At 40.9% G+C, this 26227-nt stretch overlaps 1 protein-coding gene across 1 annotated transcript in view; it reads left to right on the plus strand.

Moving 5' to 3' along the window:
* NTRK2 (neurotrophic receptor tyrosine kinase 2) overlaps positions 1-26227 on the plus strand; it is a gene marked incomplete at both ends in the record, with an annotated part of 196875 nt that overhangs the window by 131696 nt on the left and 38952 nt on the right. Inside the window, 2 exons of the mRNA XM_082301024.1 lie at positions 16664-16794; positions 23657-23829. Coding sequence (XP_082157150.1) covers positions 16664-16794; positions 23657-23829 — 304 coding nt within the window. The remainder of the gene's footprint in view (positions 1-16663; positions 16795-23656; positions 23830-26227) is intronic.

The following is a 26227-nucleotide window of genomic DNA, read 5'->3' on the forward strand; positions in this document are numbered from 1 at the left end:
CTATTCTAAAGGGCAGGTACATAGACAAGTCTTTGCAGTAACATAGGAGTTAAAATGCAGAATTCCTCTTTCATTTTTATCACTTAGTTCAGTCTGGGAGTGATTTTCAGAGCAATTGCTTTTAACTCGCAGAATTCAGATCAGAATATAAAGTTTGTCAAAAGTAAGATGTATTCAAGTCTTGAATTTTGGTTCAAACTTCCATAACTTAATTTGATCTAGCTTAGAACCTTGTTGTGCTTAGAACTGAGTTTTAACTTCCATTCTTAGCAGATTTTTGACTTGCGTGTGATTTTTATTGGATAAGTTTCCTAGGAGTCCAAATTGGTAAAATGAGGAAAATAATCAATGGAGCAATGTGCTGGTGTGCAGGGATCCTGTATGGGCTTCTGTGTGAGGCTGGCAACCAGTTCATCTGGTGGCAGCCTTGAAAGAGTGGTTCCTCCATCATAATGCAAAGTGAGAGGAAGGTCCTGCTGCCTTTACCAACCACCCTGTACAGCCAGAATAATGCAGCCTTTACTGAATTATTCAATCTTCAGTATAACTTCTCGCCCTCCAGAGTTACAGGGTAGTAGCTGAGATTTTAAATGCACAGAAGTAAAGCTGTTCAAAAATAGAATTTTCCTCCCATGGGAGATTTCAGCGTTTAAAAATTACTTGCTGCTTTAAAGTATAAGAGAAAGCAGAGGGCACTTGGTTCAGTTTTGTCTTAAGTTTCAACTTGAACTGTTGAAACAGATAAAAATCTTCATTGAAATTTAAATAAGTTGGTATTTTTAAATGAAATACTTTTTTTGAAAATATTTCAATTTGGGAAAATATTTTAAAAATATGGGTAAGAGTGGTTTTGTGTGTGCTGGTATGGGAGAGGGGAAGGATTGTCCCACTTTGGAATGTTAAATTTGATTCTTTGTTTTAGGAAGCCAAAAAAGTAACTGAAAATCAGTATTTTTCTGCTGCTAAATATTTGAAACTTTATTTTACATCATTAATATTTTTCAGTGAAATTTTTTACTAGCTTTATGCTGAAATTAATGCTATGGGAATCAAAATTTTGAATTTCCTGACTCATGTGTAATTAATATTAGTATATTTTCTTTCATTCCTATACCTGTTGCCATTAATTTTCTTGTTGAACTTGTCTGTAAGGGACTCTAAAAGACAAAAAGGGTTGTGTGTTACTGCAAGTGATATCCAACAAGCCCAAACCTTCTTGGATTAAAGGGTGAAACCCACTGAAGTCAATGGAGCTTTAAATATTGGCACTACCAGAAAAATTGTCCTGTGGAATGCACTTGTATTGTCATACTTCGAATTCTCTTCATTCTCATGACAGACATTACTAAAGGAGTCTCTTTTCAAACACTTACGCATTTATTATTTTCAAAACCCATTTCCTCAGAGAGGTCAAAAGCTCTTCTCACCACCATAGGGAGTCCATGGAAATGCCAGCATTCTGAAGTACCGCAGGTATCCAACTGCATTAAAATATTAAGGCTTTTTTTAGTTTTTCTTTTCAACCATGCTTTGTTTTTGTCATGAATCAAAAGTGGTAGAATGTAATTATTTTTTGATTGGAAGGGCAAACATTCCAGCAGGAAAAATGTCACATTAAAATCGGATTACTTCGAACTAGTCCATACAAGAAAATTCCCTAGTGAAAAGGCCTGATCCCTGATTGCTTTGTATCACTAGTGTGATGCTATAATACCATTTTTACAGTGTGTTTCTGGTAATTTTCAGTATTATCTATGCAGAAAATAGATTGCAGATCTCCTCCAAAAGCCCAGTGTTTTTCCTATTTGGCTGTACAGTAAAGCTGGAGTTTTCCCTCCTTTGTTGATATTTTTCCTTAAAAACAGAGAATAATGAAATTACTTAGTATAATTTCCATGCATTACTTTAGAGCCCCATGGTCCAAACAAGACCTCACTGTGCAAAGCACTGGGGGCTCTGCAGGTGCACATAATCCTTGCCTGAAGAGCTTTTGGGCTGTAACCTGAAGAGCTTTTGGGCTGTAACCTGGAGCTACTTGGTTGTCCTGTGGGCAGGTTACAGACCTGGGGCTTCACACACAGGGTGAAGAACGGGGAAAGGATGCTTGGTTGTCCTGCCTGTATGAGCAGGGAGTCCCAGTGATTAAATCCTTTGCCCCAGGTTACACAGGAAATATGTGTCTGACCCTGAGGTGGAAGCCAGATCTCCTGTGTGGCACCCTCATCCCCTGACCTATCCGTCCTTGCTCCCCACTGTCATGTTGGCCTCCAGCGCAGAAACTTCTAACCAAGGAATTTTCCATTGAGTTCTGCTGCTGATGAGTTTCTTTCTCACCAATAGGTGGAAACTGACAGCCCGGTTTCTCAGGTGACACAAGGAACGGTTCTGCCATCCCAAATGAGGCAGGAAAAACATCACGCAGAACAAGGAATTTTCCATAAGAAACTGTACCATAGCAACTGAAAAAGACGTTGAAGCACATTACACTTTCTCAGCTTGTTGCAACCTGTGCTTTGATGCAACAGGACATCAGAAAAGTGAAGACCTGTTTTTTTTGTTTTTCTTTTCCTCACTTATTTCTTTGGCCAGGAGAGTGATTGCTTTAACTGGTGCTGCTTGATCATAATGAATTTATTGCAAAACTGTGTAACCTTTCCACATCCGTCTCCAAAGTATGTGCCAGAGCTTATGTTCTGGCATGCATTGTCATGCTATAGCTGGGGAGGGAGAGGGAACTAAATCTGCAAACTTCCATAAGAGATCACAAGCTCCTGAAACTGTAGGTTAACTAACCAAATAGGATACAGAAATATTTCCAACAGGCTGGCAGCTGTGCAATATGTGGCATTAAAATAAAGTTGAGTAATTAAGAAGTAGTGATATAGAAGCTAGCAAAAGTTTCTGTCTTTTTTCCTAAACATATCCCAAATATGACTTGTCTAGTGTAACAGAAAAAAAAAAAAAATCACTGTGCAGAAATAAGTGGCTTGTGTCGGTTTGGATATGGACAAATTCTTTCTGTACTAGGCATAGTGTTTATGTAAAATGTTGCCTAAAATCTCTAAGGGAATTCTTTGCAGGATAGATGTTTATCTTTCTGAGCAGCTGCAAAACACTGTTAAGAATGAAGAAACATGAATTAGCAGGACCTAAAATGCTGAAGTGAGAAAACGGGGATATCTGTTTAGCACTACTGATCAGCTGAGGTCTGGAGATCCCCTTTCTTTTGAACTGGAGCAGTTTAGTCATCTTCCTTTTCTTTCTATTTTTTAGAGTTCGTGCTGTACCCTGCCCATATTTTATCTCTCCACTGTGTTCCTTCTCAATAAATTCCACAACGTGGATCATCCTCCTCTCCTGTATACCTGCAGATATGAATTACTGGGTGGAGAACTGCAGCATGTAGCACATTTTCTTTGTGTATACTGTTTTTTCATTCACACTCACAACCCGTCAAATTTCTGAGGTATTTCTGTGGTAAGATATCCCTCATTTCTGTGAGACTGTTTGTTTCAAGTTCCCCTCATTGTCAGTGACAAGTCTGTCACGGATTTGGGAAAGTTATGTCAGAATCCTGCAGAGCTGGACTTGAACTAAAAACGTTGTACTGGAGCAGGATTTGTCACAGCTGTGCTCATCTAGGGCTTCCAGCAAAGTCTATATGTGAAAGCACAGTTCTTTTTGGACAGTAGCAAGGATAATGCAGGTCTTTCAAACTGGTTGCTCCTAGCTACTGTCCTAGCTTTCAACTTGGTAAATTATGGGGAAAAATACCTTTTAAAATACTATTGAGAAGATTTTTCCTACTGATGTTGTTCTGATGCTTAGCTAGAATAGCTGTCATTAGGATGCAATTTACCATTTTCCTCAGTTTCCACAACAATTGGCACTTCAAAAGCCTACTTGGCACAATACGAAGGCAGATGATACCAGCAGCTCCTGTTCAGAAATATTTATTTGTTTACATCTATGAAGGTGTGGAAAGAGAGCTACTGCAAGTAGTTTTGAAGTGCTGGTTGTGGTATGTTAATCCCTGAGGGCCTGTTTATTTTTATGGAGGATAGTACATACAATACTGTAAACTAACAACATTCAGACTGGAATAAGCAAAGAATTAGGACACAGCTAGCAGCAGACCTCACGTTTTCCTTTGTTCACATCAAGTTTTTTCTTGTTTGTTTGTTTGTTTGTTTGTTTGTTTGTTTTAGTGTGTCTTAAATTAGGGGATGCTGTGGGTTTCTTAATTGCTTCCTTCAGCAGTTTCTCTTTGTGACACTTAATCTGGAAGAACTCTACTTGTTTTCCCAGCTCACATTTTGTGAGTGAGGATTACTTTTATGGCATATAAGATAATTCTGAATGCAATGCAAGAGAAACAGTGTTGTTTTAAAATCTTTTTTTTTTCCTGAATGTATTCTTACCAATTTATTTTATTTTTGAGTGCATTATAATACACTTTAAGGAGGCCAGAACCAGTAAAATTACAAGGAAGTATTTATTGCAGCCAAATTCATATCTGAAGAGTTTCCACTTGAGATTTTGAACTTAAGAAAGTGATGGCAGCGAGGCATTTGTGCCATTGTTTTCAAAATATACCAAATAAGAATCTTGATGAATATATAACTTATGTTTTATAGCTTTGTGACACTATTCAAGTAGAAAATAACTAATATTTTTTTTAAATCCCCACCACTATTGTGAAACAGCTAGGTATTCATTTCTGACCTCATTTTTGAGGTGGGGAAAACTGTCATAAAGGGATTCACTCAACAGAAGCCTCATAAGAGTTGTTTGCCAAAATGCTGATGACAAATACTTTTTCATCTGTGTGTGTGTGTCTGTGTGTGTGCATATCTAGTCTTCAGAAGTAAACAATGTTGTCTCTCTGTAGTTTCTCTGTAAGAAAAAAACAAATCAGTAATGGTTATTTTTTCAGTTAGAGCCTGTTATATTCTTGGAACATGTGGCTGAATTACCATTCTCTTACTGAAGAAAATGTTACAAGAAGGGAAGAATAAATATGACAAGCAATGTTTAAAGCAATGCACTAGTCTATAAGTTAGTTGAGAGTTGTACATGGGAAAACACTAGAAAAGCTACTCAACAAATCTTGACACTGGTTTATAAATAATTATGTTAGCTTCTGACCCTTCCTCCTCATTAAAATTCTGAAGGACAGGCTAGAAACACAGACCCCTGGAAATTGCTTGAGAGCCATTTTGTGGATGTTGGACTACCAAAAGGCAAAGCATCCCTCCAGTGTGACAAGACCTCAGACAAGGCCTTCCTAAAAGCAAGTCTCTACTTGCCCTCCTGCTGGTGGTGGTCTTGCAGGAGGCAGCAGTTAATAAACACTGCCCGAAAAGTGGTCTGTTAAAGTACCCTGGTGACATCTTGGCTTAACAACACCTCAGTGTTTTTTTAGCTAAGTGCGGGCCGGGGACATATCAGCACCCATTTCCTTGGCTGCAACGGTCAGTTCGAGCAGCTTGAGACAAGAATTCAGCATTTTCACTGGCAACAGTAAAAATCATGGCAATTTTTACTATTTCCTTTACTGATAAGCCCATGGGGTACTCTGCCATTACAGTGCAACAAATGTAGCAGCTGTTTGTGTTGGTTACTGCTGCTTAAAATGTTTCCCGAGTAGGTGAGTATGTCGGCAAACTGGTATTTGTTGCTCTGGGAGAGAACTTGAACTTCAGGAGGAAGGGGAGAAAACCCCTGCATTTTGCCTTAGTTCTGTGCAGACTGAAGTTGCTGTAAATATCATGGTGTGCAGTAGTTGGAACAAAACAGTTTTGGTTTTCAAGAGCAGTAGTCATATAGATGCTGGGTGAGAAAAGAACTTTTCTGGTTCATGCATTTTTGGTGTCTTGCAGAGACTGCCAGAATTACATTTGCATTAATTTCAGTCTGCAACTAGTATTAAAGAAGATTCAGCTGAAAGTACTTTCCAAATGTAAAGAGTGCAGGGGACAAAAAGGATTGTGATTTATGGTGACATCTATTAAGGTTTTACAGAATATCATATGTGTATACTAGCTATCAAGGTAAAATGAACTGGTACTAATTGGTCAAAGCTGCCAACTCAGTCTGGTTATGAGTGTAACAATCTTCTTTAGGTCACATTCATTATACTGACATTGTATGTCAGATCCTGAATAAAGTTCATTCAGCCATTTCTGCCGTTCTTCTTGTTTGCCCTGCTATGTATGTGTGCTGCCATCAGTGAGAGTTCATGTTTCAGCAAAGACTGGGTCTGTGTGCTTTGGGAAATGTATGTCTCGGGTATCTGCCCAGTGGCCAATTCTGCAGCAACAGCGTGACTGTGGGAGGGCATCCTTTGATTGAATCTCGCCTGGTGTTTTCCTCATTCTTGGAAACTGACTGGAACAAAATGTTCAAAGCTCTTTCTTTCTCCCTTTCCTCTTCTTCTTTTTTTTTTTTCTCTCTCTCTTTCTGTCTTTCAGTTCCATGCCTCAAAAGGCTGTAACTGGGTTCATTATTGTGTGAAAAATCAGCAGCAAACTTCTATGCATTTTGCTTCATTTGGGCAGCTCCTGTTCCTTAGTGACAGCTGGTTGGCTCAGCACACTGTAATTATCAAGTCTAAACCAAGATGCTTTTAGGTAGTGAACGCATATTGGCAGAGACTGAATTTGCCCTCAACCTTGTCATGGGCCACAGCTTTAAAATAAGATCCATTTGGTGGTGGTTGTTTTGTCACTGTTGGTACTGGAGCTCTGACTGTTATCACACTGGACCCTGTGGGAAGCTCTTGTTATCCTAAAGGAGGACAGGTGCTTGTTTTTCATTAGCTGCTGACATACTGTATACTTAACTTTTGATCAATGTATCTGTGTTCTTTCTCCTTCTCTAAAATAAAATTTTATTGATATGTGGGAGGGGATTTATATGTGTTAGTGAGAATTTACAAAGGCCTTATTTAAACAGAGTCTGGAGGAAATCTTGCAAAGAAACAGACCTGTGGGTTTGTTGTCTGCAGTGGAACCAAGGCACTCTCTGCTGCTACTTTAGATGTGCCTCCATTTGGCAGACCGACTATGTGCTGAGTCAGTGACTGGTGCCTGGCTGTCCCTAGCCATGGGGGCATACAGGGCAAGGCATTGCCTATGATCCACTAAAGGACAATTGGCCTTGGGCTGCATATTGTGCAGATCAGTTGCAAGGAGCTGGACATAATGGAGACTTTTGCTCTCTCACCAAATTTGTTTTAGCAAAGATGTAGAATTCCTCCTTATTTGTCTGAAATGTCAAGAAACATAATTTCAGCTGGCAGATAACACAATCCAGAGCTCAAGTGAGTGAAAGGAGATTTCTTATATTCTTTGCTATGTCTGTTATCTAGGTGTGTCAGTTTTCATGTTACATGAAAATAACATGCAGATCCAAGAGAGAAGAGAAAATGTGTGACTTTTTTTTGCAAGAGGAATGACCTGGGAAAATCCTCCTGTTCCCACTGACAAGTCTCAAGTGTTTTCTCACTTTATCATGGGGCAGGCTGGGTTTTCTATTCGGACAATTAGAATAGGCAGTCATCTTGCTGCTATTAAAAAACTCTTTAGTGTTCTCAAATCTGTAGTTTACAGATTATGTCCAAATAGGAGTACCACTGTTTGCTTAAGCAAAGCTCAACGCAAGGAGCATGGTACAGTCTAATTTGCATCCTTCCCTAGGATTTGGGGAGGTTGTCAGACCCTGAAGAATGATAAGTCACCCAAACTATAGAAACCTCATGGCCTTTACACATGAAATAATTTGTTTTGTATAAGCATACACTTTATGATATCAGTCCTTTGGAGGATGCAGGAAAGAAGAATCATGTCAGAAGAGAGGGTGATGTGTGGTCTCCAATAAGCAATAAGGTCTTTTCAAGCTTGAAAAATTAAGCATGTGCTATGTTTGTGTGGAAACATGGAAAGATTTTTTTTTCCAGGGCATTTATAACAAGACAAAAGAAAAGTCATCTTTTCTTTGCAATTGCTGAGGCTTTGATCCTGAAAAATCCCCAGCACGTTCTGTCTTGCAAACCCTTTGTGACTCCATTTGGTTGGCCTAAAAGTGAAATATTGCAGGTCTTTTTGTTTGAAGGGAGTACAATGTAATAATCTTCTGACTACATTGTGGTTGCTGTAGAGGTATCTGTCACAGCCCAGTGGTAAAGATGAATTTTCTGGGTGTGCCTTGCATACATATGCTGCCAATTATATCATGAGCACTGGAATTCTGAAACAGTAGCAGGGCCAAGGGGAAAATGCCCTGTGGGGACATAAGCCTCTGTGTATGGCATGTCCTAACAAAAAGGGTTGGCAGTCTGGCAGTGAAACAAAAGCAGAGCAAGTGCCTCATCATGGAAGAAGGCAGAAATGCTGAAGGACAGCAAGTCTGTAAAAGGGAATAGCTGCTTGTCCAGGTTTGTTCACCTTTTATGATGTTTTGGTCTTCTCTCCTGTCACGTGTGTCTCAGGCAGTATAATGCCAACCCCTTCTGTGTCCCCATAGGACAGAGAGCAAACTGACAGTCTTTCTGTGTCAGTGCGTAGGAAGACTTCTTCTTTTTCTTCTTTCTAATGAATTTGTTTTTCAGTAAATAATGCAGGGTGGAAAAGATTTTATATTTTGTCTGTTTGCGGTGTCCCGTGTCTTTATGTGTCATTTGTGGGTCCTCCTCAGAGATGGCTAAACTCTTAACTTTTCTTTGTGTTTAAAGGCCACTTATGGCAAAACCCATAGGAAAGAAGGAGGTATGCACAGAATCATAAGAGCAAATAACCATGTAGGTTATTCAGGCAAAGCCTTAGCTGTTTGCAGTTAAAGAAGCAGGCAGAGACTGAGCCTTGTGATTAGGGGAAGGTTTATTTCAATTGGCTCAAAGAAAGCAAAGCATAAGATAAAATTGCATAAGATTCCATTTTTTTCACAGAAGGCCACACAGTGTGTTGCAGCCTGATGGAACTGTAAAAGGAATTGGGAAAAAAAATTAGGAAAATGGTAAATAATTTGCTCAAAAATGATCTGTAAGACTGGGTTTTGTCACGCTCCTAGGACGTTTTCTCTATGCTAAATTAACTGTAACAGTGCAGACCTACCCATCTAACATGGCTGATCAGATGCTATGCTGTCTTTTAGAAAGATAGCTCATCAAAAGGTAAAGATTGAGTATGTGCTTAACTTTTATAAGGGGATAGAATTTCAACTGTGAGCCAAGTATATGGTTTATTCCTTCACAAGCTTGAAAGCTCGATTTACTTTTCATATCTCCTTTTGAAAGGCCACCAGTAAAACGCTTCTGTACTCCCTCATGTAGAGCCATAAAATTATTTCCTTTTCCTTTTAAAATGAAAAGCGAAAAAGCAAAGCAGAGAAATGTACATCACAACCAGTGCAATCTGCTTTGAATTTCACCTTCATACCCATTTATGCTAAGCTTGAATATGGCTCAGCCTCTGGATGTAAGTTTCTTTCAGGTCCTACTTCTCAGGCTGGCACCCTAGGATGCTTTTCAGACTATGTCTGTTTCTGAAAACAGAAGAGAGTTAATATTTAGAAGACAGTATGTTTATTGGCCCTTCCCCTTCTGCAAGTATCTATTATATGAGATATGCTACACGGTATTCCTCCATCCTTTGCCAAGTACTCCTATTTCTGTAGCACAGAAGATTCCTAAAGATTAGCATAGTGTGAAGGGAAAGGATTTCCAGGTCTGAACTAAGAGGAGGGTGTTCATAATGAGATCATTGTCTCCAGTTAAACATGAAAGACACACCAGATTTGCCCTCATAAAATAATACTAACAGGTTTTATACAGCAACTCATACACAATAGCCTCTGAGTTGTAAGATGATTAACCTTTTGGAAGAAGTGCATTGAGATTGGCATTTATAAATTCAGTGTATACATATCTGCAAAGGCAGAGTTTTGTCAAAATTCCAGGGCAGTTTTCTGCTCAAAGCTGATTTACCATACAGTGCTGAAAAGCTTTTAGTAGGCTGGAAGCATCACGGAAAGAGAAATGAAGATGATTAATATATGCTACTTATTCTGAAAATAGCCAAATTTAGCTTTCAGCTATTCTGGTATATACCAATTGTTTTAGCATGTAAAAGATCAGTTTAAGGTTGCTAGGACTTTAAAGGTCTTGTGCACCTTAGTTTTAATATTCAGGGCAAGTTCATATATGGATAAACTGTTGACTTCATTATTTTTTTTCCATGAAGGGTGAATTTAGTTCATAAGACTCGTGCATTCAAAACAGTGATAGCATTTTTATTAGAATTTCTTCTTACATGATGCTTATTTGAGTATAAGGATCTAATCAAGTATGGCATCATGGCTATCTGTAGCCAAGATGAGAGGACCTTGGCCAGCTAAGCCAAATCAATTACTGAAAAAAAGAGTCAGGTAAAGTGCCTCACCAGGAATCAAATATTAACCCCAAAAGACAGTAAACACTTGCATTTCAGACAGAGAAGACCCATGCCTGCTACAGCACAGTGAGTTTACACTGGGTAAGAACTGTGGTGCCCCTGTTGCTCTAGGAAGGTAGGAGAGATCTGGGCACCCTCCAAGTGCAGCACTATATTACAAAAGGAAGCCTAATTCTAACCCAGGAAAATAGAAATTCTGGGGTTTAAATATAGATCCTGTGAGGATTTAAATTGTAAACAAAGCAACTGAAAGGTTAAGCTGCAGCAATCAGCTGATTTGATTTACCAGATGTAGCTCCAGACAAGTAGGAAGTAAGTGCCTGGGAATTAGGCCATTCCTGTGACAGTCACTCATTTGCCTTTCATAAATGCCTCCAGTTCTTCCAGGAAGATCACTTCCTATTCAACCTGGCCGTTAAATGTCTCCTTAAGGCCCACTTAGGATCTAATGCCTGTGAGAGAGCTGACAAATCACTGATGGCCACCCAAGGATAACTGTTTTGAAGCTCTTGAATTATACTGGGTTTTTTTCTGAAAGACACAAAACAAGACTCATAGTGCTTCAGAAGCTGTACTTGCACAGGTAATGTGACAAGGTCCAAGAGCCTTTCTGGCCTCGATGTTCGGTGAATCCTCCCTACTCAGTTTTCTGTAGCCTTTACCAGCACGTTTCATTTAGAAGAGAGTACCTGAGGTACTGAGAGGAGACTTTCTGTCAGCTTAATTTACTTGTGTTGAAGAGGTGTGAATTGATTCTCAGCTGTGGACTATTATATATACATATGTATATATAATAGTGTGTACATATATATATATATATACACATGCACATTAAGATACGCACACACACACATATATAAAGTGTGCATGTATATCTATGTGTATACATATATATATGAAAACATTGTTCCCACCTACCAGCTGGGCATGAGCCTTACATGAGCAATTGTTGCTGCTGTATGGTAAAAATGAAACAACAATAGCACTACACAAAAATTTATATCGAATAATAAGTAACAAATGTTGTATGGGATAAATGCATCAAACAATCAGAAAGGTACAACTGATCTGACCTATTTCTGCACCCAGGCAAGGCTGACAGGTCAAAAGGTTAAAAAAAAAAAAGGAAGCCATTGTTGTTGGCTTTTATTGCCACATTAAAGAGTAGATATCTCAATATGCCAAAATTTCTATTCTGGCAACAGCTTGTAGAAACTGTAGACATGCTGCTATTGCTTAATCTGATGGCTATCAGTTTAGACTTGCTGCTTGCTCTTTGTAGTGAACTTGTACCCTTCTGCTATAGGATTCCAGCAGAAACTTCTTCTTTTTTGTGAATGGCAAGCACTGTACAAATTTTATATACTATCTAAATAATCACTTGGCCATTTACACCTGTTTTTTTCCAGCAAGGTCTTAGAAATAGTTCAGTCCACAATTGCAATAGAAAGATTGGAAAAAGGAATGAAGAAATTTGCAAAACGTCTTTCTGTGGCACCTCATGTCACATCACAAGTTGAGTCTTTTCTGTGACCGCCTTTTTCTTATGCATCTGTGAGTATGTTTATAATATCACCTTGCCTGGTCTCTTGGCATTTTGAAGGTCCTCTTCACAGAGTCCTGGCACAACAAATTTCATCAGGACTGTCCCACATGTGTACCACTAGCAAAATTTTGAACAGTATCCTCAGAAGCAGACTCAGCAGATGATTTAACTGGGCATGCAACACAAAAGGATCTTACGGTGTTGGTAGTTCAGTGAGCAGTGATGCCTGTCAGCTGTGGCTTTTATTGTGCATCTGTGAGTCCGTGTTTCAGTCTCTCCATTAATCTCCTCACTCTTCTCCTGAGATGGATGGGAACATATTTGAAACCTACAACATTTGTGATATTGTAATTGGGTGAGGTCTTCAAGATGAGACACTCACATGCATACAACATAACTATGCATACAACATAACTATGTAATTTTTGTGCCCCCTAGGAAATCCAGCCTTAAAAGGACTAGCGTAATCTATGGATGTGCAGAGATAGGGAGCTGATTTTAGGTTTTTATCACAACCTTGTGGAGAGTGGCTTCCAGTTGGGAAAAAACAACTGGAAACAACTTCTTTTAAAAGGATGTTAAAAAATGTTCCAGAGAAAATTCATGAAAATGACTGGTGAACTGGAGAAAATGTTTTCCTGGGGGGAGGAACTCCTGTCTCTCTGCCTCACCAAGAGCAAGAAGGGTGTTGATTACATGTATTTAATACCAAACCTTAAAAGGCTGCTCAGACTATCAGAGAAAGTCCCTAAACACCAAGGGAGGAAGATGCAAGCCAGACAAGTTAATGATTAAGAGACAAAGGCATGCATTTTTATTAGCAATGAAATGATTACACATGAAAGCAAGTGGATAGTTCAGACTTTCAAATCAAGACTGGCACAGTCTCTTTCTGGAGGCAGTCTTCTGCCACGTACAAGTCATTCAGCTCAATATTATGCTCCATATAGTTTAGAAGGTCCGCTTAGATGGTGTAATGGTCATATATGGTGGTAAAATGCTAAGACCTATTATTTGTGACAGAGGGGAAACACTTCCACTCTGTCACATTTTAGTTTTTAATTATGGCCAAAAAAATGGTAATAATTTATACTGCTGCATATCCTGCTGTCCGTGGCAGGATTCATTTGTGTCCAGCTCAGGGAGTTAAAAGAGGTAAGGTGATCCTGAGTTGCCTGTTCTGCTGGAACCCACTCCAGAATGTGGTGTGACCCTTTCTGTTCAGCCTCACCATCAAAGGTAAGGTTACCTGGGGAGTGCAGTCCCATGCCTGCAGATATGTGTTGCATCATTTCCAGTGAGTGAAATTCCTACACTTTTGGTGAGATGCTTCTGAGACCCTGAGATGAGAAGAGAAACTTTTTCTGCAGTTGTGCTCCCGGTTGCCCTCTGGTTCCCTGAGGTCAGCCATGGGAGCCCCCTGCTTCTAAGGGTATGGCTGTGTGGGTGTTGTTTTAACAATGCCTCTTTTCAGCATTTACCCTTCTTTGTTTTGTCTTGCTTCGTATTTTTTATTTCACTTCTCTCTGAAGTGTTTCAACTCAGCTTTTAGCTTAATGGAACATATTTTTTTACAGTAATCACTCAAGATTTAAAACCAGAGATTATATGCTCTTAAAAGTACAAATGGCAGGTCAAATGCAATCGCCATTTAGAATCAAAGGAGGAAAATACACAGCTGTCATTTGAATGTTTGTGTACCTTTTCCTGTGAGACAGTGTTACGAGATGGCTTCTTTGTTTATGTCACCTCTTTGGCCAAATTCTGCTTTGCTTCTTCAGTGTAAATCCAGGATAATCTCTTGGACTTTAACAGAGATAATTTGCTTTATCCTGATAGTAACTGAAAGCAGATTTTGACCTGGGTTTTCCAGTGTATCTCCTGCTCAACAATCCTCCCACTGAAGATGGTGTCATTATAGCTGGGGCCCTGAGTGTGCTAAACGGATTTTTTCCTTAGCTCATATATCCGTCACATCATATGTGTTTGATTTACTTACATTGTTCTTACATTTAATCTCTGCCCATTTAGTCATACTTACTGTCATTTTTTATTTGTTTAGTAACTCAGCGCAGCTCAAAAAGTTAACAGGAATGGATAGAGCGTAACAAGTTGCAAATACATTCTGTGCAGACCTCTTCTGCGCCTCGCTGCGTTACAGGTTTTACGGTTTGGTTTATGGGATGGATTGTTTATTCAAATGCTTGGTAAGAGTCTTTAACAGCAGCTGCAAGTGTACTACAGAGAAGTATTGAATATGTTTCTTATTTATTTTTACTCTATTGTTTGTGAAGTCCTCCAGGAGCTTCACAAAAAACTCCTTTGTACTGCTAGGGCCAACATTAGCAGTATAATGGGCTCAAAATGGAGAGGACCCACACAAAATTCAGACTGCCTTCATCACTGAGTCTTTGGCAGCTGTGGGCAAAACCAAATGAAAAACTGCCTTTGATGCCTTTCCCCTCTGGGAAAGGAAGAGAGGCACCCTCTTGGCAATACTAGTAAGGCAGAGGGAAAGAGAATTCCCCAAGAGGCAGGGTTGGATGGCAAGTTTTTTAGGGGATAGGGGCTAGCACTCATTTATTATCAAGCATTTTTAAAGCTCAGGTGATGAGATGTGCCACACTCCAGAGCTCGGGTGGCATGCCAAGGTAGCAGTCCCTCAGATCTGCCGGTCTGCCTTGTGACCAGTATCAGCAGAGGCAAGGGATACTGGTTAACTTGTGTCTGTGAGGAAAAGGTGTATTTTGGTTCAGGCCTGTCTTGTGCTGGCTGCATTTTGAGCCTTTCTTGCAAAGCCAGTGCTGAGGAGGAAATGAAAATAAAAAGCAAATTCATGCTGACTGCAGGGGACCTGATCTGGTAGCTGACCAAATAAAGCATCACCATGACAAAACTTAATCTTATGCTAGACCAGTGTGTGACAAGAGTAAAAAATGTAGGTACCGTGCAGTCTCATTTCATGTGTACCTAATGGGATGTGTGGCCTCTTCTGGAAGACCTGGCATTAGAAAAGGAGGCTGTCAATATCCCCCCCTGCAGCCACCAACTGTGGGGAAAGCAGCAAAGCGTGGTGAGTCTGGTGGGCTGTGGGGGGAATCCAGCCTTCCCCACTCTATGCACAGGATATGGGGGGCCTGCTTGTACGCTGGCCAGGGGCCTTCTAGCAGGTGCCAGCTGGATCTGGTGGAGATCTGTTCCTCGGGTGTGCTGCCTACCTCGTGACAGCAGATGCCTGATGAATCACTCACTCTCCGAGCCTGCTCCAGCACTAGGTTTCCCTCATGTCCCCACACATGGATATGAAGTGTATTTACATGCAGTGTGCTCAGGTTAGGTTGCTGTAGGCTTAGGGTGTGGGTCTCTTGTACACTGTGGTCCTTTTCCCAAATGCTGGTGATAGGAATAGGGACAGGCTGTGTCATTTCTCTCTGCTGATGTTATCATCAGCACTCCATTTTCCATCCTTTAGTCATGGAGGCAAGGGCTTTTTTGTGTAAGTGGTCGCCTGGTTTGGAATAGGCATGTTTGCAAGTATGGAGGCAGGAGTTGGTCTGAATCCGGATAGATCCTAAATTATTGGCAAGGTTCAGTCCTGGTCCCTGCAGTTAAGCAGCCACGGTGAGATTTTCACCCTTGCAGAAGCCAGACTGATGTATGTGCACTGCTATTTAATTCACTCTGTTTAGAATTTAAGTTGGAAATGGGCTTCTTCCAGGCAGGGTTAAATTTCAATGTTTGCAAAGACAGCTAAGTGCACTGAGGTTAAAATCATCAGCAGATGCTGTCTGGATTTTACAGTTTCAGCAACACAAGCTGTCCACCCTATTGGCAGCTAAACTGTCCTTATAACTGCTTTATTTAGCTTGAACATTGCAAATTGATAATGTATTCTACAAAATTTAGTACAATAGTTTAAATATTAAAGATTGTAATGGGAGCTTTTGCTGAAATGAGAATGTAAAATAAGTAAAAAAAAAAGTTCATCTACTTCAATGTTTGAATCAATTGATTCTGGGCAGCAGTTGAACTAAGGTTCTGTCCACTATGTGTACTAAAACCTTTGTCCATCTTTTATTTCTTTTGTTTCAGATCAATATTGTAAATCATGTTTGTGAGAACAAAATTTCTTATCTTATTGTAACTGTAGTGTAGCACAAAGTGGGGAAGCAGTGGAACAAGTGGTAAGTAAACCGGAGTGTTATGGCACATTTAGTTCAAAGAGGACGCATTTAGTTTTCTTGGTTTAGGTTAATTTTAAAATTTTGATTTGGACAAGAGAGTTCTGGTATTGTTAAAGGTACAAAAGTAGAAAAGCTGTGACAAAGGTTTGGTTTATTTTCTGATTCACTGTCTTAATATTTTTTAAAAAGTAGCATTGGCTCTTATGTATGCTCTGCAGCAGTCACGCTAACATGATGATAAATGGCCTGTTCCCAGGTGACTCTTAATTCCGTGTCTTCTTATCCAGCAAATGCACTACCCTCCAAATATAAATATATAAACCCAGTCTTTTTGCAGAAAGCAGTGAAAAATGACATGTGGGTCCTTTGATTCCTTCCCTACTTTACAGGCAATCCTATCTCCATGTGGCTGTAAGCGTGGAGTCCGTCCCATCCTGGAATTGCAGCTCACTTCTGACCTCCCTTTTGTCTTCTTTTCACAGTTGTGCATCACATCAAGCGCCACAATATCGTTCTTAAAAGAGAACTGGGAGAAGGAGCCTTTGGGAAAGTCTTTCTGGCAGAATGCTATAACCTGTGTCCTGAGCAGGGCAAGATCTTGGTGGCAGTGAAGGTAAAAGAGTCTAGGGTTACCATTATTAATTCATGGTTGCAACTAATCCTGCTGTATTTGTAAATGATCATGTTTGCCAATTTCATAATCCAGTGTAACTGTTCTGATACATGTGGAAGAGTTCACAAGGCTAATGGAGTGTTAAGAGAATTCGGTATTTGATCTTGCTGTGGATTATAAAATGAGAACTGAGTCTCGTAAGGAGAAGGGAGGAAACAGATTGTGTCACGAGGGGGCAAAATCTTTTATGATCTGTCTGAAGTACAATTAGTGAAAAATAATGTCTAGGTCATTAAAAATGCATGTGATACATATGTGTGTCTAAAAAATTAATCTGTTACTTGCTAAGTGAATAGGTTATGTGTATAATTGCTAGACAAAGAACACCTTTCTGTTTCAGGACTGTGCCATTCTTTTAGTCAGCAACTGAAATCCTCTGTGTGTAGTTGTTATTAATATAGCTTGGAGACCAAGCCTTCTTTGCTGCATGGAGCCATTTTTGTCCCCCAGAATTCAAGAGCTGAGGTTAGCTGTTGACCTTAGCCGTGGATCTAGCTAGAAAATAGTATTGGTGAAACTACACTCTCAGAGTTCACAAAGTTTCCCTGGGAACAATCTCTTATCTCCATCTGTAGTGTTCTGCCAAAAACTAAACAAGGTGTCCAGCATTTGAAATACCTCATGAAGTGCAGGGAGAATAGATGTTTAGAATTTGGGCTGTGCCTAGTGACCAGAAAATAATTTTATCTGACAGGTCACAATTAGGCAACCGTGTGTACATTTTGAATGAAACCATACAGTAAAAGAAATCAAGTAGATCATCTTTTTGAATTTGGTAACAAAAAATAGAGTCTTGAATCTGACAGTGAAAGAACACAAAAGGAGGATAGACTTGTAGAGTGCTCCATCAAAAATAGCAGGTTTTTGGGTTTGCCAAGGTTCTAAGCTTTTTGATACTTGGGAGTAGTTCAGTCATGTTGACTGGTGAGAAGAAAATTAAGCCCTGAAGGGATATAGCATAGACAGGAGAAACCAAGAGATAGGAGATGACAAAACTAGGTCTGAATGATTTTTCTGTTGTATTTTGTTGAAGCTATAATGGAAATTTCCTTTCCTCTATCACTTCAGGGAACTGCTTGATAGCAAAATAAAAGTATTTCCATTCATTTGTTCCTTTTGAGTCCTGACCAAATGGAGCCTAGCACTTCTGCTGTTAAATGCTGCACTGCACTTTCTCAGTGTAAATCAAATGGAAGAGCATTCAGCCTTTAAAGGTACATATGTCTCCATAGATTTAGATGACAAATCTATCCGTTTTCTGGGCAGGTTGTTATACTATTTTTCCTCTCTTTATAGTGTCCTTAATGAGAATCTTGCAGGCAGCTGAGACCAGGTTATGCCCATTCTATGTTTCTGTCATTGTCTCTTAAAGATGTGACTCTGGCTGTTATCACAGAGCAAATTTTTTGGTGAACTGAGCCACTGGATTGATTTTCATATAACTGAGGGTTTAATTGCCTGATGCTTGTCTCTTTCACTGTGGTTACCAACCACAGATAACAGGTATCCTTCAGTCACACTGGAGGTCAAGGGATGGGGCCTCCACTGGAGTGCAGAGAGCTATCCTGCACTCCAGTGCAGGACTGCGTCTGGACTCCATCCCTGAGCACAGTTTTAGTCGTAGAGGAGCAGACCTGGGTGCCAGCAGCAATGAGCAGCTCCTCCTGACACACAAGGGCTTTAGAGCACTTCAGCTCCATGGGCAAAACCGGAACACACCCATCACTATCGAATAGATTTGGTGAGCCCAGTGGAAATAGGTACTTGCTGAAGAGTAAGCTGGTGCCAGGGAGATTTCAGCAGCCAGGAGGCACAGCCTCCGTTCCACTATAAAAGGGGAAGCCGGGAAGGATTCTTTTGATAGATTTTTCTGACGAAATATCATGCACTAACATGGCTATATTATATCTGAAAACCGTTTATTGAAATAATAATAAAAAAAAAAAAATCCACCAAATCAAACAACAACAAAAAAGAAACATAAGTGTACTTATTAAAAAAAAAAAAAAAAAGGCGGGGGGTGGGGGGGCGGGAAGAACAGGAAAAAGGAGCAGAAAGAGAGAGAAGAAAGAGAAGGGGGAAAGAAACAGAAGGCAGGGGACAGCGTTACCACAGAACCCCGGCTATTTGTGACAGCATCGATTAGGCACAGGGAGCGTGCGTGTTGAGAACTGCGGAGTGTTTGTGTAGCTGCAGCGGCAGGTTGGCCGCGTTTTTTGAAGAGCAGCAGGCTGCGTGTCCCTTCCGTCGGCGGGGAGCAGCCTGCCGTGGTTACAGGCGCGCTCCCGGAGCAGCTGCGGTCTCCCAGCGCCGGGGCGCGGTGGCTGCGGGCGGCGGCGGCTGCAGGCTGGGTGCCGCGGGGTTGTGCTCCGGGCTCGCTGCCGCGGGCAGCACGGGGAACACGGCGGCAGCGGCGGTCACGGCGAGATGCAGGCGGCGGCGGCTGCAGGTTGGGTGCGGGCAGCGGCTGGAAACTGGGTGCGGGTGGCAGCTGAGGGCACGAGATCCTCACGGCGCCAAGCTAGTTCCCGGAATGGGCACAGCAGGGCAAAGCAGGCACAGGCAGGGAGACCGGACCACAGGGGAGAGGGCGCGAAGGCAGGAGCAGAAGGGGCCAAGCTGACCCTCCAAGCGACCCAAAGCAAAAAGACAAGCCAGACCTCGCGGTGCTGCGGCTAGCCGCTTTTACGAGCCCTCAAACTCCTGCCCAGTTTGGCTTCGCGGGCCCGTCTTTGGCTGGCATTTTTCGCGGGCATCCGGGTACTTGCCTTCCCCGGCTAGCGTGTGTGTGGCGGTGGAGTGGGGATCTGCTCGCAGTCTAATCTCTGCCCTGAGTGCCAGGTGAACCTTCTCTGGGCACAGGGCAACACAGTTTTTTATAAGAATTTTCTTCACCTCGTTTGTGACGTATGTTGAGGCATACGTGTTGGTCCCTCTCACCTGCACAATGTGGGTCAGGTTGGCTAGTGGTTTCTGTCGGCTCCCTGTGCCTTCCAGTTGCTGGAAAACTGTATGGCTCAGGCCTGGCCCTGAGCATCCATCCTTCTAACTCGACATGTCCCCTTCTTTTCAGCCAGCTGGTATCCAGAATGCTGATGTTGCTTCCGCAAATTATTTAGGAGCTAAGAGGTCCTGAAAAATCTGGGAAGATAAAAAAGATCAGGCTTAGCATAAAATACCAAAGAGCTTGAGCTTTTGCTCCTTTAAAGAGGAGAAAGGCAATTTGTTTAAATTGGTTTTGATTGGTGTGGGCTTTTTGGGGGCAACACAGGAAATACTTTCCGTAGGACAAAACCTGAGCCTGGGCATTGTACTAGCATTGCCCCCATAGGACATCATGTCAGCACACCATTTGCTGCAGGCACTTTTAGAGAACAGAGGATGGAGGAAGGAAAAATTACTCGTTTTTTGAGGGCCCATTTTGCTGTGTTTGTTCAAGCCTGGCTCAGTACTGCCTCCTCATAGGATTAGATCCCCAGGCATAGTCTCACAGTAGCTTAGCCTGTCCAGAGAGGGAGGTGAGGCTGACAAGGCACAGGTTAGCAGCTGCCTTTGGCTCCCCTGGGAGGTCTTGCTCAGCTAGCAGACCTGCTGTGTGTGTGAGATCAAGAATATTTCCATGGCACCTGCACAGGAAAACCAAAGGTTTCCTATTGTTCAGATCTTCAGTTCTGAGAAGTCTCAAAACGACCCTTTCATTTTTTGAGGAGAGGTACCAGTCAGCTCTCTTATATTGATGGGAAGCCATAGCAATGATTTTGCAGGTGAAGGCTGAAACAATAGAGAGGAGTGGTAGTAGTCATGTAGCTGTCTTGAGGGTTTGGCTACCAAGTCCTGCTGATATTGGCGACAGCCCCATCCTCCTGCTGTTGCTCTGACTTGCCCATGAAGGCAGCTGTGTGGTGTCAGGGTGGCAGTTCACACTCGCTGCAGAGCACAGGCCAGTACAAGACCACAGAGTGCAGATACCTGGATAGGGACTCTGTGGAGGAGAGTAATTGTGGGGTGGTAGTCCCACTGTTACAAGGATGAACTTGGCAGATGTGGAGCTCCTATAAGAGCCAGGGGCCCCTCTGTTTCCCAAGGAAGCTTGTCCCTCCTCTTTAACTGTGGGCCTGAGTGGCTGGAAAGCACATGTGATTGAATCTCAGATCCTGCTTGGGAAAACCTCCTGTCATGCTTTGTATGCAGAGCTTTGGCATACTTGTCAGTAATGATAATAATAATTAATATGTCTTTCCTCTCTTTGTGCTCTTAGGGTTTTATTTTGGTTTTTTTCTTCTTTTCCTTGCACTGAGAACAAGCTAAATGCATTAGTCAATGTCATTTCTATGTAAATTCTGCATACTTACTAATTTTTTCACCTTCCAGTCTCCTCCTTGCCTGACTGTGCCAGCTCTCTTCTCATGCATTGTGTCTATTTTGTGCACTACATGAAATAATGAAGAGGAGATTTTGCAATGGTGGGTGACAGAAATTCTAGTCACCCCATCGTAGTAGAAACCCTGCCTGAGTTTCACCTGAGTTTTAGACTTTCCTGCATTTTGCTGTTTGACAGAAAATGTGGAATTGCCATGGCAACTGCTCTGTCATATGATAATTTTGCTGTTTCTGTGAGATAAAAAGCGTCTTCTCAAATATACAATATGCCATCCTCACAGGACAGAGCTGTCAGCATTTTTACTGTCTTTCCAGGGAAAGAGCCTGCTGGAAAGAGGATGAGCCTCTACTTCTCTCTGTCGGTTTTTTTCCAGATTGCTATTATTTAAAAATGCGTTTTATATGAAATGTTTTTCTAATTCTGTTGTTGAGAAGAATTACAGTCCAATCACTCCATATATGAAACCAACAGAGGAAACTCAAGTGACAACAGAATTACCAGCGATTTCAGTATATATAGTATGCACTGGACTGTGGGTTGGTGCCTGTATCATGTTAAAGCATCATCCCAGAGCCTGGAAGTATTGGAAAACACTTCAATTCCAGTCCTCACTCAGTTAAGATGTGATTGTATGTGGACCATAGTGGGTAGCAAATTTGATATTCGTGATACATCTGTGTATACTAACATATCGTGGCTAGCGAGGCCCTGATGATGCAGTATCCTTGTTGCATCATTATTGGTAAAGCTTTTGGAAAAAGGATTCTGGGCCTGAAGGCATGTTAAGATTCATAAATACATTCCTCAGGGAATGGACATCTAAGGCATGAGTGATTTCTTTTGCCTCTAGGATCCACAGAGCCCGAAATCCACAGGGAAGAGTCCCTGAACTTGGAAGATAGCAATCCATTCTGCTCTACTCCTTGTCCCCCCATCTGAATTTTATTATGGTAGCTGTTCATTTTTCAAGACCCAGGATTGCGATATCACAAGTAAAGCATGTGGTTTTTTCCAACAGTCATCTTCTAGGCTCTTCTTCACACATGCATACATATAATACTAGAAAAGTGGACAGAATTGTCCCTGTTGGAGAAAAAGCTTGAACAAACCATGACTACTGCAGCTAAAAACTCAGTTTGTGTGCAGAATGATTGGACAGTATCAGCTTTTTCTGTTTCTGTTCTGATTAGTGTGGTTAGTCCCATGCTCTGTATATTAATTCAAGATAGAAAATAAAGTGACTAGATGGCCAGGAAAAAGGCATCCTTAGTTAAAACATTGCCACTACTTTTGTGTCTTATCTTCCATTGTATTAAACCTAGGTATTGTTAAAATCCAGAGGCACAGAGCCCAGACAGCAGTTTCAGTGAAGAATAAATTGTGAATGTTGGTAACTTGCCATCTTTCTCTTGTGGTTTTAAAAATACTGTTTGAATTAGCATAGTGCAACCATTGTACCTATTGAATTAGAGTCTATTAGTGGTTTATTGTCAATTATAATTATTCCTCATTTAATTGCTGTCAGAACTTGCTTTTTTTTTTTGTGCATGAAAGTGTTTTCTTGCTCATGAAATGTAGTTGGTAAGGAGAATTCCAAAACTGCCTATGCGTGACAATTAAATTAGTATTATTTCATTTTACAACATTTAAGCCTCCTATTTGATCCAGTGTTGATATATTTCCTTCAAAATTAGACTATGCAAGCTATATAAATAAAAGGGGATGAGAAAAGCTGACATCCCAGAATTCCTCTCTGCATCTGCTTTCCTCCCTGTCTATCACTTTAGGATTTGTCCTCCAGTTACTTATACATATGCCTAGTCTTAGTCATGTGAGTAGATTTCCACAATTTCTATGTAGTTTCTGGCTGAAGTCTCGGATTAAAAATTCTGGTCCAGAGACATACTCTAATGTAAATCTACCTAATGTATAGCACACTACAGGGACTAACATCAGCAATACATTAAAGAATACACCCACATTACAACCACATATTTTAAACAAGCAGTTTTATTTTAAAGAACTAACAAGAAAGGTAAATATGAACAGGATACTAGGGGTTGCTTGAGTTAAATGCTAAAGGATACAAACCAGCTGTGTAATAGTATATTTTTTGGATGAGATCAGTTTATTTGTTCTGTGTTTGGAAAAAACTTGTCACAACAAGAGCATGAGTATTCATACATTGTCTTACAACACAAGTGTTTGTTTGGGATAACATGTGGCAGGAGAATGAAAATTGTATTGCCATTTTTTAATTGCACTTCAGGATCACATCTGCATTTCTAAAAGAGTTATTAAGAAAGTACTTCCTCCATCCTCTGTGCTGTACTGTGTCCTTATCTCACCCTTACAGGGCTGTCCCACATGTTCGCTACCTTCTGTGAACATCTGTCCTTACGTTTTCATTTTCTCCACCAGACGCTGAAGGATGCCAGTGACAATGCCCGCAAGGACTTCCACCGTGAGGCAGAACTGCTAACTAACCTGCAACATGAGCACATTGTCAAATTCTATGGTGTCTGTGTTGAGGGTGATCCACTCATCATGGTCTTTGAGTATATGAAACACGGAGATCTTAACAAATTCCTCAGGTAAATCCATGAACATGCATTGTGCTTCTGAGCCAAAAGTGGTCAGTGAAGGTAGGTGTTACTGGTACTTAATGTCAAATTAACAACTACCACTGGAAAATGCTGACACCTAAGAAAACAAATTGTATGACTCTCGTCTTTTATGCTGGGATGTGGGGCTCTGTTTCTCTGCCTTTTTGGAAGCACCATTAAATCAAGCTTTGTACCAAACAAATGGGAACCAAAGAAATGTTGTTTCCAATATATTTCAGTGTATTCTGATGTTTGGTTATAAATCCTACAGTAGGCATCATTTTCTTACAGGCTTTCTGGTAGCACTTGGAAGATCCCACTCAACACCTATTGCTATCTGTAGGTGGCAAAGAGCTTCTGAAGTCTAACCCCTTTTCTCTTCCCTCCTCTCAGTGTTTTGGAAAGACTGCCTTAAATCTGCAGCAAGAAAACCATGAGCCATGGAAACTTCTGTGAATTGGAAAATGCTACATTTTGGGGTCCAGATTAGGGCTTTTATTTCATAAAGCTGTTCAGGAATGTGCATAGGAAATTGTAATTTGGCAGTAAAGCAGTTATAAATAAATATATGATACTTAAACTTCACAACTAGGTAACCCATGATGCAGGAAGTTATGAACAGAGGCCTCATGTATGCCATTTCTACTAGCCTGGACTTGTTGACGTAAAAATAAACAGTTAAGAGATAGCATTTGCTCCTATGTTAGAAATGTAAGAGACTGTTCTTTCAATGCCTAGTGTGTAATTTTATCAATAGCTATCACAAAGGTATTTGAACATATGGAGGTCTTTCCTGCTGAGGATAGCTAGGGGTACCACCATTTTGGAAAGATACCTCTTGCAAAGCTGTAAAACAATCAAAACTGATGTCCCATTAAATGGGTTCATATTTTCTGTATAACTGAAATTACTTTATGATTGCTAATGCCACTATTTATGCATTTTTTGATAGCATATGTGAAATGAGTTTGTTGTCCTTCTACTGTCTGTTGGAAAAATAGCCACACCGTAAAAGCAAATGGCATCAACTAGCATCCTCCCGTATCGGCAGGGCTGACAGGTTTGACAGAGAAGCTGGGATCTGAACTGGAGATGCACAGCAAACACTACTACTTTTCTCAGGCTGATTATCTCTCTGGCAAAGGATTTATGTATATTTAAGAATTCAGGGCATTTACATTTGCCTGCTTGGTCTTCTGCTGTGAATCAGGAGAAAACTGCAGTTTCCCTAGATGCCATCCTAGGACATTTTCAGAACACTGAATTTCCATTAGAAGAAGCGAGATTCTCAGCTGATGAGAAATAATTTCTTATTCCATAAGAAGTACTTATGCCTTGATTCTTTTTGATTGGCCTTTTCTTACCTTGTAACTCTGATTTTGAATTATTGTACAGAAAAGTAGTTTAGCAGACTGTGTATTTCCTACTTTAGGCCTTCACTTTTAAAAAAATTATTAATCAGCCCTTGTCTTTAGAACATAAAATGATTATGCTGGGACAAGCTTTTAAACCTAAGCTCCAATTTGTCATTCCTCTCACATTTTCTGCAGCTTGTGCTGCAGACCAGAGGTTCAGAGCAAAGTGGGCTGTTCCATATTTCTTACCCTGCAGCGCCACCAAAGGCTGTTGGGGAAAAATTGATCTGAAAATTTAACCCAAATGAGCCTGGCTGCCTGCATGCAGCCAAAGGGTGTTCAGATCTAGGACGAAAGCCTCAAACTCATGCCTGCCCAGTGCTTTGTGGACTAGTGGATGATGTGGCTGCAGACAGTATCTGTCAATGTTCCTGGCTGTTGCAGACACTGAAAATCACCTCATTTATGGCCAGCACCAAGAGGACAAGCAAGCTGGATGGAATGTCAGGAATAACCTACAAATTCCATTAGATACAGACCACGTCCTCAGGGAGGCTAGCAAAAGGTGAAAAGTTCTCTAATTTAGTGGCTCAGATGTTCATGTCTGAGAACACTTATTAAAAAAAATCCATGCAGAATAAAGGTACAGTATTTTTCAATAGGAATTTGCTTGTGAGTTTTAGCTGGAGATTTCATATCCTCCCATTTATTTCCCCCCATCAACCTAGACAGATGAATGGCTGCCTGTACATACCCTGTGGCAGAGAGCTGCTTTGCCTGGTACCAGATGCAGTCCCATCAATGCTACACACCCTCCTTCGTTTCTCACGTCTGTCACTTTGCTCATGAAATTCTTCCCTTGGGGCAATTTTAATATCATATTTCTAATTGGTAGTGTCAGATTTGATCTCACAGATTTTGATTAATTTGCAACTCTTTTTCAAACTCCTGTGCCCTTACCCTAGAGACAAATTACGGCCTCACCTCTGTTGAGAAGGGGAGAGGTGGTCTCTTCTGAAAGAATGGTTTTC

Source organism: Coloeus monedula, assembly GCF_965178545.1.
Source record: "Coloeus monedula genome assembly, chromosome: Z".
NCBI classification, from domain to species: Eukaryota; Metazoa; Chordata; class Aves; order Passeriformes; family Corvidae; genus Coloeus; species Coloeus monedula.